The sequence below is a fragment of the Carcharodon carcharias genome, chromosome 1, assembly GCF_017639515.1.
Source record: "Carcharodon carcharias isolate sCarCar2 chromosome 1, sCarCar2.pri, whole genome shotgun sequence".
Classification (NCBI taxonomy): Eukaryota; Metazoa; Chordata; class Chondrichthyes; order Lamniformes; family Lamnidae; genus Carcharodon; species Carcharodon carcharias.
The window spans coordinates 121,958,415-121,976,330 of record NC_054467.1 but is presented as its reverse complement, the minus strand read 5'-3'; the positions used below and the strand labels follow the sequence as shown (position 1 = coordinate 121,976,330).

General features: G+C 44.3%; 1 protein-coding gene across 2 annotated transcripts in view; it reads left to right on the top strand.

Moving 5' to 3' along the window:
* ppargc1a (peroxisome proliferator-activated receptor gamma, coactivator 1 alpha) overlaps positions 1 to 17,916 on the top strand; it is a 172,050-nt gene that overhangs the window by 83,421 nt on the left and 70,713 nt on the right. For both annotated transcript variants that reach the window (XM_041193716.1, XM_041193725.1), the window contains exons 5-7: positions 1,317 to 1,530; positions 9,820 to 9,865; positions 9,978 to 10,051. In XM_041193716.1, coding sequence (XP_041049650.1) covers positions 1,317 to 1,530; positions 9,820 to 9,865; positions 9,978 to 10,051 — 334 coding nt within the window. The remainder of the gene's footprint in view (positions 1 to 1,316; positions 1,531 to 9,819; positions 9,866 to 9,977; positions 10,052 to 17,916) is intronic.

The following is a 17,916-nucleotide window of genomic DNA, read 5'->3' as shown; positions in this document are numbered from 1 at the left end:
GCATCTTTCCTTGATGTTTAATGGCATTACCATTGTTAAGTGCCTAATATCAACATCCTGGGATCACCATTGACCAAAACCTTAACTGGACCAGCCACATAAGCGTTATGGCTAAAAGAGCATGTCAGAAGATGGGTATTCTGCAGTGAGTGACTGACCTGATTCCCAGAGCCTGTCCACCATCTACAATGCACAAGACAGGAGCATGATGGGATACTCTCTACTTGCCCTGAAGAGTGCAGCTCCAACAACAGTCAAGAAGACCAACACCATCTAGGAAAAGCAGGCTACTTGATTGCATATCCCATCCAGCACCTTAATCATTCATAAGCTCCACCATTGACACCCATGACTGCAGTGTGTGCCATCTACAAGATGCATTTCAGTAACTCACCAAGGCTTTTTTAACAGTGCTTCCCAAACTTACAACCTCTACCACCAAGGAAGGCAAGGGCAGCAGGTGCATGGGAACATCATCACCTTGAAGTATCCCTCCAAGTCACAGACCATCTGTCTTGGAAATATCTTGTTGCTCCTTCATCGTTTCTGGGTCAACATCCTTGAACTTACTATCTAACAGCGCTGTGGGAGTACATTCACCACACAGACTGTAGCTATTCAAGAAGGTGACTCACCACTATCTTCTACATATTACACTAAAGACTACAATTATATTGATGCTACATTCTTAACAGTTTGCAAACCTATTAGAAACTGAAAGAATTCTAAAAATACAGGGCTGGATTTTCCATCGCCATAGTAGCAGGTACTACCGAAAATCTGAACTCCCATCAATTTTTTATTGTTCTCTAAATTTTTCAATGTCTGCACATCAAATGTTATAAGATATAGTATTTATTTTCTCGGTGTTACTACCTTCATCAAAAAAGAATTTGGCAAACTTTTTTGATTGATTTAGCAAGACACAGTTATATCCAAGCACACTGTACTGTCACATACCCATGATTTTATTGCGTGAAAATAATGGATAGGTCTTTTGGTTCCTTTCCCCTCCTTCAACAGAAAAACTTTAACATGAAACTGTTTTAACATTTAACTGCTTTCTTCAAGTCTTTCTGTGATCTCAACAGTCACTAGGATTAATTTCATGTGACATCTGCCCTTATTATATTTATTAGCAGCTGCTGCATTTTGTAATGCAATGAAATGTACAAAACAAGAACCATACTAGCAACTGCCTAATCTTGAAAGTAGAGTAGTAACACATACTGTATTTTTCAAGTGGGAATAGTTGGTATGTTGAATTACTTACATTCACATTTTTAATAACTGTAGTTTTATTGTGTCTTTATAAGGTGGAGTCAACTTCAAGTATCAAGGCAAGGAATATTTGCCAGCAGCAGATATCAGAGGGCCAACGCCGCCCATGCACAGAATTGCTCAAATATCTGACTGCCAGTGATGACCCGCCGCAGTCCAAAATAAATGACCATAAAATTAGCAGTCGAGCCAAAAGCATCTCCAAAAGGAAGATACAGCTGCAACCTCAGCAATCACATAACCTACAAGGTAAGAATGAGATATATCACTATTACAAGTTCAAGCCTTTCATATGCACCTTCTTGGGTTCACTGGTGTGAGTCTGAACACAGTTCACTTCTATGGGAGTTCATCCACGCTGCCCTATACTTACTTGTACAGCAGTGTAACCTGTGGATGTAACAAAAGCACCTAGTCTTAACCCAAACTCAGCACTCATGTCTTTCTTGCATATACTTCTTTAATTTCTCCAAAGGTGAGCCAAACTAACGTGTGGTGAAATGCAACTTGATATTCACCATTCAACTGTATTCCATGTTTAAGCTTTTTTTTTTATCCCATCCTTACTTCCTTGCTTTGCTGTAACTCACAAAAAGCAAGGTTTGCAATTGCAAAAAAACGCAATCAACAATTTTCAATGAAGAAGAAAGACAAATTTGACATAAAGTTTTGGATATATGTAATTAAATAATAGAAATTAACAGAACCGCTCCCACAGAAAGGAGGTTTTTTCCACTTCTGCACTCTGAGCTTTGATGGAGAAATGGTGCAGTGCCACCTCCACCCTAAGATTTTCCATCCATTAAAGTTAATAAAGTGTGGGTTGGGGCGCATAATTTTCTGATATGTTTTCCTGATGTGTACCAGGGGTATAGAGGCAGAAAATTTACCCAGATTGTAGAATCAACAACAGCAACATGTATTTATATAACATCTTTAATTTAGTAAAATTACCCAAGTCACATTACAGGGTCATTATCAAATGAAGTTTGACACTTTGTATTTAATTTTTAAAGGTAAATACATCTCCTGATGTTACCACTAAAATAAAGTTCCTAACTAAAGTGGAATAATGATTTCAGGTTCATAAAAAGGGGCAACATGAGTGGGACGAGGAAAGAGAATCAAGGCCAACAAGAACAAGTGGCAACAACTCGTCTGGCATCCAGGTTCCTTCTGATCCACAACTCTTGACTCCTGGTCCACTCTACTAGACTCCTTTGATGCTTGACATTTTTATTTCATGGCCCACTGTAGCTGCTCCTCTTTCTTGCAATGTCAGCTGATTCTATTTCCGCCTCAGCTAATTTTAGTTCTTTGAAATTATGAGCTTGAAAGAGGCTGACCCCAGTGCTATCGTTGCCTGATTCAGAATGTATCCAGCTATAGCAGCATTCCAGGCAACAAATCTAAGCCCATGATTTTTTTTTATTTGCTCTTGGGATGTGAGCATTACAGTTCAAGATTTATTGCCCATCCCGAATTGCCCTTAGAAAGGTGGTGTCAAGCCACCTTCTTGACTTTCTGCAATCTATATGGTGCAGGCACATCCACAATGCTTTTTTTCTGTTGTGATTTCATACATCTGAATGGCTTGCAAAGCCATTTCAGAGGGCAGTTAAGCAACAACCATTCCGTTATGGGTCTGGGGATCCTGTATAGGCCAAACCAGTAGGAGTGACATTTTTCTTCCGTGGGGCGGGTGGGAGGGAGTGGGGCATTGGTGAACCATCCAATCTGGTAGTTTCCTGATCATAATTAAAGAGACCCAGGTTAATTATTTAATTAATTAAAATTAATTCCCCCAGTTGCCATTGTGGGATTTGAAATCATGCCTCTGGAAGCCTTAGTCTAGGCATCAGGATTACTAGTTCAGTAACATTACCACAATACTACCAGCCCCTGTACAGTTTCAAACAACTAAAATTGACTGAGGAAGTGGTAGCATTTCACAGTTCACAAATTCACATTTAACATTTGAAAATTTGCGAAGAAAGCACAATTTGCAACAAGATCCCCACTTTTGGAGGAATAACCAAATAACACACAGCACAAGAGGGAAAATCTGTCTGGAAAAATGAAACAAGATTGGAAGCAACTGGGATGGCAGCAATTGGAGTTGGAACAATCCAGATAAAGAGAAAAAGGAAAGTGAGGAACCTGGAAGAAAGAAAATGAAGCATTGAATCAAAGAATGGTTACAGCACAGAAGGCCTTTCAAGCTGCATGTATGTGCCAACTCTCAACAAGAGCAACTCAGCTAGTCACATTGGCCACCTTTTCCCCATAGTCCTGTAAATTTTTTTCTCTTCAGGTCTATCCAATACCTTTTTGAAAGCTACATTTGGATCTGCCTCCACCACATCCACAGGCAGTGCATTCTAGATCCTAACTACTCGCTGCATAAAAAAGCTTTTCCCCATGTTGCCTTGGGTTCTTTTACTGTTCACCTTAAGTTAGTGTTGTCTGGTTCTCAACCCTACCACCAATGGAAACAGTTACTCCCTACTCATGGGTTTCTGTTGAAAGATTTCTAACCTGAAATGATAACTGTGTTTCTTTCTCCTCAGAAGCTGCTAGACCTGCTGAATATTTCTAGCATTTTCTATTTTTATTTCATATTTCCAGCATCTACAATATTTTGCTTTTGTATTGCCTATCTACTCTGTCCAGACGCTCATGATTTTGAACACTTCCATCAAATCACCTCTCAACCTTTTCTTTTCTGAGGATAACAATCCCAATTTACCCTCATAACTGAAGTCCCTCACCTCTGGATTCATTCTTGTACATATTTTCTGCATCCTCTCTAAAACCTTCACATCTTTTCCGAAGTGCAATGCCCAGAATTGGACAGAATACTCTATTTGAGGCTTAACCCATGTTTTATTAAGGTTCATCATAACATCTTCGTAATCTATGCCTCTATTTATAAAGCCCATGACCCCATATGCTTTATTAACTGCTTTCTCAACCTGCCCTGTCACCTTCAACCGTTTGTAGCTTAACCCTTGGAGTCTAGGTATCCTTCTAGTAAATATACGCTTCACTCCCTCCAAGGCTATATATCCTTTATAAGGTGTGGTGTCAGAACTACTTGTAGTACTCTAGATGCGGTGTAACCATGGCTTTGTATAGCTGAAGCATAACTTCCACCTCCCTGTATTCTATTCCTCTAGGCGTAAAGACTGTTATTCCATTAGCCTTTTTGATTGTTTTCTGCACCTATTCAAGACATTTTCATGATCTGTGAACCTCACCTCCCCTCTTTGGATCTCCACTGTTCCTAGCTTTTGACCATTTAGAAAATATCCTGTTCTATTCCTCTTATATCTAAAATGGAGGACCTCACATTTCTCTACATTGAAATCCATGTGCCACATTTTAGCCCATTCATCTAATCTTCAATATCTCTTGGAGCAGAATGTTACATTAAGCATGTGGGCACGGGCCCGACATGCCGGAAAGTAAAATGACGCACGATGATGTCGGGCACGTCACTGTGTACCATTGTGATATTTCGCTAGGTGGGCGCTATGAGGATGGAGGTGTGCTCGCCAATAATTAACGGGTCAGTTAAAGCCCTTGAGGCACCAACTGTCTTTGATTTTACGCAGCCTGTGCAATTTTCAGGGTGTTGCACGGGCGCAACGGGCAGACGAGTAGGACGCATTTTCAAAAACCTCATCCACGGGTGGGATAAGAGGGGTGAGTGGGCTCGCTAGTACGAGTTGTTAGTGTTTTAGCTTATAGCTTGCTGCTGCTTGCTTGTGTGAATAGGACAATTTCATTTTGAATCAGAACTGCTTTGACAGAAATAACAGGCTTCAGTTCAGGACTCCGGAGGAGTCATACCACTTGGGTCCTTCCAGGTATCAGACAGCCTTCTCTTACCCTGGGAACGGGGATTGTGGTCTCCGCTGGTGGCACTTCCTCTGAGGAGGAAGAGAGGGCCAGAAGGGGGAGGAGGCCAGGTGTCCCTATTCAGCCTCCAAGGGAACCACCTGTGGGAGGACAGGCACAGGCACAAGGGGCGCAGGGCCAACAGGAAGTCCAAGGCAGAAGGGGCTGCACAAGACACCACTATCCTGCTTCCAGGGCTTACAGACGGCGATGCAGCTACCTCAACATGTCGAAGGTGCAATGCTGAAGGAGGCTCTGCCTCTCAAGGGAGACCATGACCACCATCTGTCAAATGAACAGCCCTGAGATCAGCTGCAACAGTATGGGTTGACACCCCATGCCAGTGGTGCTGAAGGTCACAGTGGCCCACAACATCAATGTCTCCGGCACTTTCCAGGAATCGGTGGGTGATCTTTGTGGAGTCTCCCAATCAGCTGTCCACAGTTGTATCAAGCTGGTGACAGATGCTCTGTTTAGGTGAGCATTGACTTTCATTCACTACCGCACAGACAAGGCCAGCCAGGTAGGGCGTGCCAGAGGCTTTGCTGTGATTGCTGGGTTCCCCCACATCCAGGGTGCAATCGACTGCACACAAGTGGCCATCAAGGCGCCAGCGAGTCAGCCGGGGGCCTTCGTCAACAGAAAGGGCTTCCACTCCATGAATGTGCAGATAGTGTGTGATCACAGGATGCTGATTCTGCAAGTCTGTGCAAGATACCCAGGCAGCTCCCATGATGCTTACATCCTGAGACACTCCCAGGTGCCAAGGCTCTTCAGTGCTCCAGCCTGGCTGGATGCATAGCTGCTGGACGACAAGGGCTATCCCCTCAAAAGATGGCTCATGTCGCCTCTCTGCCATCCACAAACAGAGGCCGAGTAGTGGTACAATAGGAGCCATGCCCCCCTCAAGGACAGTGGTAGAGAGAACCATCGGTCTTCTCAAGATGCGCTTCTAATGCCTGGAACATTCAAGGGGTGCACTGCAATACCCCCCAGATCGTACGTCACTGATAGTAGTTGCATGCCGTGCTCTCTACAATCTGGTGCTGGAAAGCGGGGATGTAGTAGAGGAAGAAGATGTTGACATGGCTGCTCTGGCAGCAGACGATGAGTCCGGTAGTGAGTCCGAGGACGAGCACGGTCAGGAGAACGCTGAGGGGTAGATGCAGACCTGGGCAAACTCAGGGAGGCAGGGACACCTGGGACACTTTGATCCAACGCTTCTTCAGCTAGCCTACCAAAGATGAACCACCACCACATGCCAAGGCTGCAGGCTCTATACTCGATACCTGACAGGAACCTTTGCTTGGTGAACAACATGCACTATGTGCCATTTCAATAAAGTTTAATGACAAACAAGTCACTCATAACATCATGGGTTACCTTGAACCTGCAGAACTAATGAAGCACCCAGAGGCTTGAACACAAACACATTTAATGCTGTGGTGCCTGGCATACATAAAACAAATTAAATGGAAAGGTGTTCTCCATCGTTCCTACTAATAATTAATGTAAAAATGGAGGGAAAAAATATCATCAGTGATAAGTCCATGTTGTGCTTAAGGTGCTTTAAGGTTTCATTTGCAGGTGCTATGCCTAGGTGCTCCCCCCTCGCTGGCACTGGCATTAGAGACAGCCTGCTCACTCTGCTGTCCTGTTGGCCTTGATGACCTTGGTGGGTGTCCTCTGGCCCATGGAACCTGTGCTGGCCTTGCCTGAGAGGGAGCGGCCAGTGCCACAGCTGGCCTCTCCCCAGTTGCCGCAGCCTCATTGGATATCACTGGCAGAGGGGCAGAGGAGCTGCTGTCGTCATCTGGAGAGCCCTGAGAGGATCCTGCAGAGGCGGCAAGCAGCTCGTGCGCTAACGTCAGGTCGCTTTGGACCTCCCTGCTCACCATTGATGGACGGGCACCTAGCTGGGATACTGGATGCCCAACCCATCTCCCACACTGACAGTGACCACCTGAGGTCATTGCCAGTGTGAGGGCATGCAGGTCCGAGTGCATCCCCAGGAAGCCCTGATTCAGCTCCTGGAGCAGCCGCTCCATGAGAGTCGCCACTCTCTCCATGGAGGAGGCAGTGTGCTCAGCCAAGAGGGTCATTGCATTGCTCATGCTCCGCATGAACGCCTCCACAACAGAGACCATGGCACACATTCCCTCATGTATCTCTGTTAGATCCTCTCGCACACCCTGCTGGACTTCCAGCATCTGCTGCGTCAGGGCCGACTCCAGGGGCATATCATCAGCCACTGACTGACCATGTTCCTGGTCCCCAGCAGTCCTCTAACTGCCACGCCCTGGGCACATTCTGCCTCTGCCTGCACCTCAAGCAAGTGTGAAGTGGCCTCACTGCACCGCGATACTATCTGCTGATCTAATGCTCACCGAGGTGCTGATATCTGCACTGGTGCCTGCCTGGCTGAGACGGTGTGATGCTGGTGTGTTTCTATGGTCTGTCTCCTCTGGGGTGAGCTCCTGACCCCGATGAGCTTCTGGTGAGGCTGAAAGGACATGTCATTAGTTGAAGTCATTATATTGTTACTGTGCATGCCTGGCACCCGGATCAGTGTGCCCTCATCTTTCCATTAACAATGGAGATTCCATGTTCGAGGCTCACATAAATATAGAGACAACAGTGGAATGGTTGCTATTACAGACATTCTGACCTCAATGCACTGCCCTCTTACCTTCCTGTGTCACCCCAACCTCACCGTGGCCGGTTGACTTAGGCACATGGCGCATCCATAGTTCCAGGGCCTCCTGCTCGTATCTGGTCAAGATTAGAAGGTGGGGTGGTCCTCTGCCAGTTCTCAACCTGTCTGCATTATTATGGGATGTCTTCTCCTGAAAGGAGAGAGGAGCATTGATTAATCCACCCTGTACCTGCATTGCCATTGCAGCCTGGTCAACCCTGCATGAGGAATACCTCACAGGGCTCAGCCGACTTTTGGCCGTGGAGCCACAAGACACTCATCCAAGCAGCCAGAGCTCACCCCCTTGCCCAGATGCTGCTTCATTGACATTTGCCACTCACACTCTAAGACCTCTGAGGTTTGGGATGGGTGTGGTGGGGGGCGCTCCTAACTGCTGTGCTAAGTGACCCATGCCAACATGTAACTCACCCTTCCCGATCGCAGGAGATCAATGAAGCACTTATGGCACTGCACCCATGTGCGCCTCACCCACATCATGGGAGCTCACCCTGGATGCCACCTCCTCCCAGGCATTTTTGGTGAGGTGGGGGGCCTCCTCCTCCCGTCAAGTATATCCCAGCGTGCTGCCACCTCCTCCAGGGGGGCAGCGAGACATTCGTCTCAAAAACATGGGGCTAACTGCCCCGCCGACCTGCCCTCTTGCCTACCGTGTTCAGCACCAAGGTTCTCCATAACGAGAATCCTCCAAGTCAATGGCAGCCTTTGCATGGCTGCTGTCGCTGCTTTTGAATTGGCCGCCGGGTCGCCATTGGACCCGGCGGACTTTGAGCTCACGTCTCCGTCCGTCTGCGTAAAATGACAGCACGGAGCCAATTGTATGCGACGGTCAGGTTCCTGACTGACCCCATCTGATACCACTGAGCCCGCCCGACCAATGTAAAATCATGGCCTTGGTAATTTTACACTCCCATCTGCAATTCTTACAATGGTGCTTATATTTGTATAATCAACAAATTTGCATATGTGGCTTTCTATCCCATCATATAAGTTGTTAATATACACAACGTATATTGATAGGGCCTACCACAGTTCCTTGCTGGACACCACTGGTTACCTCCTGCCAATTAGAGCATTTGCCCTTTATCATTACTCTATTAGCTTCCGCTATCCAATTTCTTGACAAGGTAAGTAAGTTGTGTTCATTTCCACTTTAAAACTTCAACTTTAGCTAATAGTCTCTTAGGAGGGACTCACCTATTCAAACTCTTATTGCTATTTGTTTGTAAAAATGATTACTTAAAAGCTGAAATTCCTGGGACCAGAGAGGGCAGAGAATGGGCATATTGCCCCCCAGGGCTCTGGAATTTGGGGAAGAATCCAGTTCTGCTGGCTTTTCCCCATTTAACTTCTGCTGTAAATTTTGGCCACCTCTACCCTTTGCAAAAAAGAAGTCTTGCATAGATATGTATATCCTGAAATAGCAACAACCTGTTGCCTTTGGAGCAAGGAAAATAACTTATATGTAGACTGTCTCACCCAGGAAGGTTCTCACTTCCCTTAATGGAACAACTAGTTTATTCTTAATGAAGGGTTCCAATCATAACTTTCTCTTCTAGATGGTGGCTGCACTGCAATGAACTCCAAACATTTTCTGTTTTTATTGCAAAACTCAGAGTGCAGTTTTTATTTTTAATCTCATTGTTTACCCCTAAATGAATTTAACAGAGAAAGAAAAGCTAAAAGACACATTCTTTAGGTTATTATTACTTAAGTGTTTCTACAGGAAATGCTGGAAAAACTCAGCAGGTCTGACAGCATCCGTGGAGAGAGAAACAGTTAACATTTCGAGGCTGTATGATCCTTCTTCAGATCTCTGTCAGACCTGCTGAGCTTTTCCAGCATTTTCTGTTTTTATTTCAGATTTCCAACATCCACAGTGTTTTGCTTTTATCTCAAGTGTTTCTATTTTCACTTTTCAGCTAGACCAACAACTCTGTCCCTGCCCTTGACACCCGAATCATCAAAGTAAGTGTTTCTAAAACAATTTTAGGACTGCTCATACTTGAATGAAGCAATGTATTTGTGTATTTAATGCAAAATTATCAAGCAACTGAAAGGAATAAAACAACTTTTTCAGTGATCCTAGAGGTTCCCCATTTGAGACCAAGACCATTGAACGTACGCTTAGTGTGCAACTCTCTGGTACTGCTGGTAAGAACTGTTTTTACTTTACCTTTGCATTCTCAATCAATTGTTCTTTAGACATTGAACCAACAATTCAGTAGCAAGATTATATTTTCCAAACACTCATGATATTTCAAGCAGCCATTTCCTCATTATATTCTGCAAGCTGTTTTGTGATACCAGTTGTATATTTTCACAGTTTAAATTCCACTGGTGGATTCTCATTGCTGCATGGTACAAAAAGGCCAATGGCTATTCATGGTAATCAGTAGCCACCCTATTTTCTAGTGATTCCCAAAATTTTTTGCTCATGTACCCCTATTCAGATTTACCAATTTTTAGCATATCCCTACAAATAATTTCTTTTTTAACTATTCCTCTAATGACCACACGTTTTGGAAACTTTATAACCGAAAAGGCTCTAATAGGGGCAAACGCTATGTTGTGTGATCATTGGAGGCAAACAGTACACATGATGGGCTGAATTTTTAGTTTGACATGTGGGCGTGCACCTGACCTGACTGGGTGCAAAATCATGCATGATGATGTAGGGCGAGCATCCTAAGTCCTCCTGCGCTCGCGCGATATTCTGTTGGTGTGCGCACACAAAATTTGGAAGTGCACCCGCCGACAATTAAGAGGCCTATTAGGGTCATTAAAGTTGTAATTGCTTCTGACTTTTTGTGGTCCATCCAACCTAATGGTTGGTGGATGGGTGAATTGGCCAGGCGGACTTTGCATTTTTCATGAAAACTTGTCCAAGCGCGGGACGAGGTTTCTGTTATTAAATTTTTAAAAATCTATGGACAGCAATTTTACCATGTATATGTTCAGATGACTGTTTGTGATGCTTGGTCATTTTTTTCCCCAATTTTAAAAGCTTTATTTATTTGTTTTCAAATCTTTAACTCCCTGAGGCAGCTCTCTGCCTTCAGGGAGCTTTCATTCACCGTTCGCCCACGTTTACGTCAGTGCCCGCCCTCCTCCCTTCCCATACCTGCAGCGCTGAGCATTTCAGTGCGTGTTTCACATTGGCTGGCTGTTAAGTGGCCAACCTGGATGAAATTGCAGTCAGGGGCCGATTGCAGTCGGCAATCCATTCCCTGACTGCTCCTGGGCCCGCCGATCGCACCTGCACACCGACCTAAAAACCCTGCCCAATGTTTTTCTGCATTTACTCTCTTTGGTATATTTAAAAATAATTTAAATACTCTAGCTACTTTTTTAATAATATGATGAGGAAGCTAATTATAAAATTTTGTTCAGCATATTGTGAAAATATTTGCTAGCTACTCAATGAGTCCCCTTTCCCCCAAAGAATCACTCAATCAGCAGCCCCTCTTCCCAACCCCATTTGACTCCACTCACTCACTCAGTGGTTCCTCTTCCCACCACTCCTCACCTGCCACTCACTCAATTAACAGCCCCTCTTCCCAAGCTCCCTATCCCCAATCACTCCTTTGAACCGTAGTGAGATAGCCTCACCAGGGTGATGGCATCGGTCAGGCAGGCCATATCCATCCAGCAGTCCACTAACCTGTGTGTCAAATCGTCGCCTCTTCCAGTTGTATAGTGTTTCAGCCAGCAACTGCTGTTCTCACACTGCCACCATGCCAGTGTTCACCTTCCTGTCGCTCGCTGCTTCTCCAATTACAGGTTGTTTCTCTCCCGTGCTTGCTGCTAATAGGCACAACTGCATCTTACTTGTGTGCCTATTAACAGCAAGCCTGGGAGAGAAACAAGCTGTGATTGGTAGATTAGTGAGCAGTGGGAAGGTGAGTGAAGGCGCATGAACCTGAGCAGCAGAGACACTTGCGTTGGGAACCCCTGGACTACGGACAGGGAGATGGAGATCAGAAAAAATTTTCATCCCTGAATATCTGCCATTACACAGTTAAGAAAAAAAATGCCCCTTAGACATCTGCCATACTCCCAGAAGCATGTATACCCCACTTTGGGAGCCACTATGATAAAATATCTGAGCAAACACAAGTGCGCAATGGAATGAGTGTACTGGGGAAATGAAGGGCAACAATTTTTAAAGCATACAGAATGTTGTTTTATCATAAACATCATCATTATGTTTTATTTTTAAATAACCAGATGCTTGCCATAAAATCTTCCTTTTATCTAAGTATTAATTGCAAGACAAAACCAATATAAAATTAAATATCCTCGTGCCATCTTTAAATAGCTAATTAAAAAGAAAGAGCTTTTCACTCTTCAAAGCAAAAACATTTTAGCATTATGATTGTTAAGATTGAGACATGGTGACTTAGATGCAGCTTCTAAGCAAAAATCTTAATCTTGTTCCCTCGTGCATATACTTGTCAAATCAATCATAAAGGCACAAATTGCATAGTAAATTTTACACAATGCCTGGTAATTTATAAACTTTATGTTTTTGTTATGGAAAAATGGAGTTGAAGTCCAAGATCAGCCATGGACATATTGAATAACGGAATAGGCTCATTGGGCCATGCGGTCTACTCCTGCTCCTATTTCTTATGTTTGTATGTCCTTATGTTATTGTACATTTCATCAGTACCATAATTTATGCACCAGTTCTGTTTCAATGATCTACTACACAAAACACTTGTTGTATAAACTGAATATTGAATAGGGAGCTGTGTAATGAAGAATGTATTCCTCCCATGAGGCAGACTTACTCTTGACTTTGTCATTCCACACAATCTTTCTGCATAGTTTCCACTGACCATATAAGGTTTAGTGCATATATCAGTTGAAGCACTTGCCAAAATCACTTTAAAAGATGTTTATAAAATGCATAAATGCATTCTACATGCTACATTACATCCAATTTAAGTGATAGAATCAAAATATTAGATATCTAATTAGAATAATTTAAATATGAATTTGAATGCAATTGAATCCTGTAATGGAAGAGCTAGGGTAGTTTGATTAGATATAATGACCCATGTGTTTTTTTCTTGCTCCTTGACTTTTCTTATCCTTGTCCATCTGAAAGGGAATTGCTTTATTGCCAAATTAATCTTTTTTGTGGCTGTGTGAATGTGCGCCTGCACTACTGGAACATTGTGGAGCACTTGACCTGAATAATTGAAAGAATAGTGTTCTGTTGTTCAATAATCTAAGAACACAGAAATAGAAGCCAGAGTAAACCATGTAGCCCCGTAAGTCTGCACCATCTTTCAGTGTGTTCATGGCTGATCTTCTGCTTCAGCTCCTCTTTCCCACCCACTCCCACATCCCTTGATTATCTGAAAGATCAAAGATTTCAGCCTTGAATATACTCAATTATGGAGCATCTGGAACCCTCTGGGGTAGAGAATTCCAAAGATTTGCAATCACCAGAGTGAAGACGTTGCTCCTCACCTCAGTCCTAAATGTTTGATCTCATATCCTGAGGCTGTGCCCCCCACCTCCCCAACCGCCCCACCCTCATGTCCTAGATTCCCAACCAGGAAAAACAGCTCAGTTTCTTGACTGTCAAGTCGCTTCAGAATCTTTTATGTTTCAATGAGATCACCTCTCATTCTTCTAAGCTCCAGAGAATATAGACCCAATTTATGCAGCCTGTCATCATAGGACAACTCTGTCATGTCAGGAACCAATCAAGTGAACCTTTGCTGCACTGCTTCCAAGGCAAGTATACCCTTCCTTTATACATACACATCAAATTTGCATACGGTTTTCCAGGTCTGGTCTCACCAAAGCTCTATACAACTATAGCAAGACTTTCTTATTCTTGTATTTCAATCCAATTGCAATAAAGGCCAACATGCCACTTGCCTTCCTAATTGATTGATGTACCTGCTAACCATTCTGTGTTCCTTGTATGAATAAATCCAAGTCTCTCCAAAGATCAGCATTTAAAGGTTTCACACCATGCAAAAAATATTCTGCATTTTTTATTCTTACCTCCAAAGTGTGTAACCTCATACTTTCCAATGTTTTCTTCTTCTCTCACCTTGTTACCAATCACTTAACGTTGCTTTGCCACCTCATTATGTCATCCTCACAGCTTACATTTTGACCTAACTTTGTATCATCTGTAAAACTGGATAATTTAACCTTGGTCTCTTTGCCTGAGTCATTAATATAGCTTATACATTTCTGAGGCTCCAGGAATGATTTTTGCAACACTCTACTAGTTACATAGTATCAACTAAAAAATTCCCCATTTACACCTACTTTCTGTCTATTAACCAATTGTCCACCCACGCTAATATATATACCCAACTCCATGAGCCCTTATCTGGTGTATTAACATTTTGTGCAGCACCTCATCGAATGTCTTTTAGAAATCTAAGTATATTACATCTACTGGCTCCCCTTTATCTAGCCTGCTACAGTTACATCCTCAAAAAGCTAATAAATTTGTCAAACACAATTTTCCTTTCACAAAACCAATTTGACTCTGCCTTATCACAACATAATTTTCTAAGTGTATTTCTACGACTTTCTTAATAGATTCCAAAATTTTTCTGACAACTGATGTCAGGCTAATTGACCTTGCTTCCTCTCTCCTTTTTTCTTGAGTAGTAGTGTTTTGCTTGCTAATTTCCAATCTGTTGGGACCATTCTAGAATTTAAGGCATTTGGGAAGATCATAACCAGTGCATCCAGTATCTGTGTAGCTACATCTTAGAACCTGAGAATGTAGGCCATAAGGTCCTGGGAATTTGTGGGCTTTTAGTCTCTTTAGTTTCTATATAACGTTTTCTCTGCTAACATTAATTATTTAAAGTTGCTCTCTTATTAGAGCCTTGGTTTCCATCTATTTTTGGTATATAATTTGTGTCATCTATTATGAAGGCAGATAAAAGATTGAACTTAATGCTTCCCCCTCAACCCCTGCTCCACCCACCGCCCCACACCTGAGGTGGTCTTGGAGTTGGGGGAGCCCCTATAATGGGACAAAATGGTAAAGGGTGGAGACCCCAGCACCTTCCCAATTTTCCCCTGATTTAGTCTGGAGCAGGAAAGGGTAAAAACAGCCTTCCTATCTGGAGGCCAGTTGAGGCCCTTAAGTGGCCTCTTGAGGGTGTCATCCCACCACCACAGGTAGAGTATCATTGGCGGGTAGGGGGCACACCATATAAACCCTGATGAGCATGCCTGTGGCTTGGAGTGGGCTGGGGGTGGGGGGGAGGCGGTGAGAGTTCCCCCCTACTTGGGTAGTCCATGCCTGACAGAGAGACCCACCAGAGTCGAGGGCCAGCCACATGGGAAGACCCCCACCTAATCCCTACCCACCCTCCCAGGGCTTCCCTCGCTGATCCTGGTGATCCCACCTTGTCTACCTTTCCTCAAGCACTCCAGCAGTGATCCTACTTGTAGGCTATTGACGTGCCAGCCACTGCTTCCTAATATACTGCCAATATCAGGGAGCTACTGGTCTCTGATTGACCTTGGAAGAGAGACAGGCTAACAATGTCCGAGAGAGGGTCCAGACAGGAGGAGGGATGCCATTTTCTACCGCCTTACACCAATGGAGGAGCCAGGCATGGAGGTAACCACAATTCTGGACAAGGAGGAAGTTGGAGCTGGTGAGATGGGAGTTCACGGTAGAACTGGTGCTAACAGAAGACATGTGGTCATTAAATTGGATTAGTGCACTCTACCCATTTCAAAGTGCGTTGTGCACTGAGTTACGTTGGGTAGCTCAGCACAGCAGAGATTTCTACTCTTCAAGGCTGCCTCTCATCATCTATTTTGTCTCTCACAGGTGCAAGGGTGCAATCCACAGCACCTTCTCTCCCTCCCTTCACAGCTCCTAAGGAGCAGGATGCAGATGAAGAAGCACTATCACACCTTAAGAGTGCACTATCAACCAGCACAGATACTAATACCTCGATGGGTTCTCAAATACATGCAGATCGGATGAGGATCATGTCATGAGTGAGCAGAAGGAGGAGTGAGATGCAGAGAAAGTGGTGGGCAGTTCCCATGGAAGAGGGAGGACAGACCCAGCACTGCTCAGCTGGGCACTGATGCAGGGCCTCAGGAGTTACAAGAAAGGAGTCTCCACCTTGAACAGCAGCAGGAGATGTGCTCCCATATGTGAGTTCCCTGAAGCAGTCTGGTGTCTTGGGCAGAGCACGGAGTAGTCCATCCAGCTCATGTGTGCCACCATCACTCAGGACTATGAACCTATTAGCTCTTCTACTGAGAGAGTAGTCAATCTCATGGAAAGGCATATGGAACAGCACTCAGTGCATGCAGGAACTGTGCACTGATGCACACTGGATGCATGCCACACTATCTAAGCTGAACCGGTCAGTGATGCTTGTGGCCGAGAAATCTTTGAACCGGTCAGCGATGCTTGTGGCCGAGAAATCTTTGGAGTGAATGCCAGTTGCTCCCCAGTTGCTATCCTCCTGCAGACACTTGGAGTGCCCAACAAGAGCTCATGGGGCATCCTCATCATTCCCTGCCTCCTTGGCCTCTCTAACTGAAGGACCATCTGCTCAACAGGTACAAGTGATGAAGGGCACCCCTGCAATGATGCAGGTGCAGTAGCTTCTGGAGATGATGGCCCCCTTCCCGGCACATCCACTTGAACAACTGCCACATGTGTCTCAATCTCCAGCAGAGACAATTGCATACATACAAGCATACAAATTAGGAGCAGGTGTAGGCCATTCAGCCCTTTGAGCCTGCTCCACCATTTAATAAGTTCATGGCTGATTTGATTTTAACCTCAACTCCACATTCCTGCCTAGCCCTGATAATCTTTCACTCCCTTGCTAATCACGAATCTATCTACCTCTTCCTCAAAAATATTCAAAGATTCTGCCTCCATCACCTTTTGAGGAAGAGAGTTCCAAAGACTCACGACCCTCGGAAAGAAAAAAAATCTCCTCATCTCTGTCTTAAATGGGCGATCCCTTATTTTTAAACAGTGACTCCTAGTTCTAGATTCTTCACAGGAGGAAACATATTCTCCACATCTACCCTGTCAAGGTCCCTCAGGATCCTGCCTCTTACTCTCTAAACTCCAACAGATACAAGCCTAGCCTGTGCAGCCTTTCTTCATAAGACAACCTGTCCATTCCAGGTCTTAGTCTAGTAAACCTTCTCTGAACTGCTTCCAATATATTGACATCCTTCCTTAAATAAAGCGACCAATACTCACAGTACTCCAGATGTGGACTCACTAATGCCTTGTATACTGAAGTATAACCTCCCTACTCTTGCATTAAATTCTGCTCACAATAAACAATAACATTCTATTAGCTTTCCTTATTATATGCTGTGCCTACATACTAACCTTTTGCAATTCATGCGCTAGGACACCCAGACCCCTTTGAGCAGGCTGGCTCCTCCTCCTCCAAGGCCACAAGAGGAGCACTCTGTAGGAGTGGCCAAGCACTCAGTGGGTACTAAAGTGTCTTCTTACTGTCTCTGTGTGCTGTTTCCCTTTCTTTGCACTATATAAATGATGCACTTCAAGCTACAAGTCTGAGCTCCTGTTGTTGGCGTGAAAAGTGATATTAGGTGGCGAAGGAGATCATGTTTCCCCCATAGTGAGGGCAAAACCCCTGGGCAGATGTGCATTCATTGGCAGTAAAAATTTTGATGTTTCAAGACACACATCTTCAGTGCATGTGTTAGCATTGGTACCTCAGATTGAATTCCTTCATGGAAGGCTATGCCCTTCATCCTGATTCAGAGGGACTCTTGTTAAAATGCTGTGAATTAAATGATCCCTAATGTTTATAGCATCCTGGTGAGTGCTTTGTGCCCTTGCCATGCCTGATAATCTCCTTGAGAAACAAGGGCACTTCTGTGTTCAGTATCCTTTCCCACCATCTTCTTCCCACACCTTTTAGGTGTTGCTGCTCATTGTCACTGGGCCCAAAATCTGATGGTCATGCCCCAATTCCAGCTGGAGCTCAGCTGAT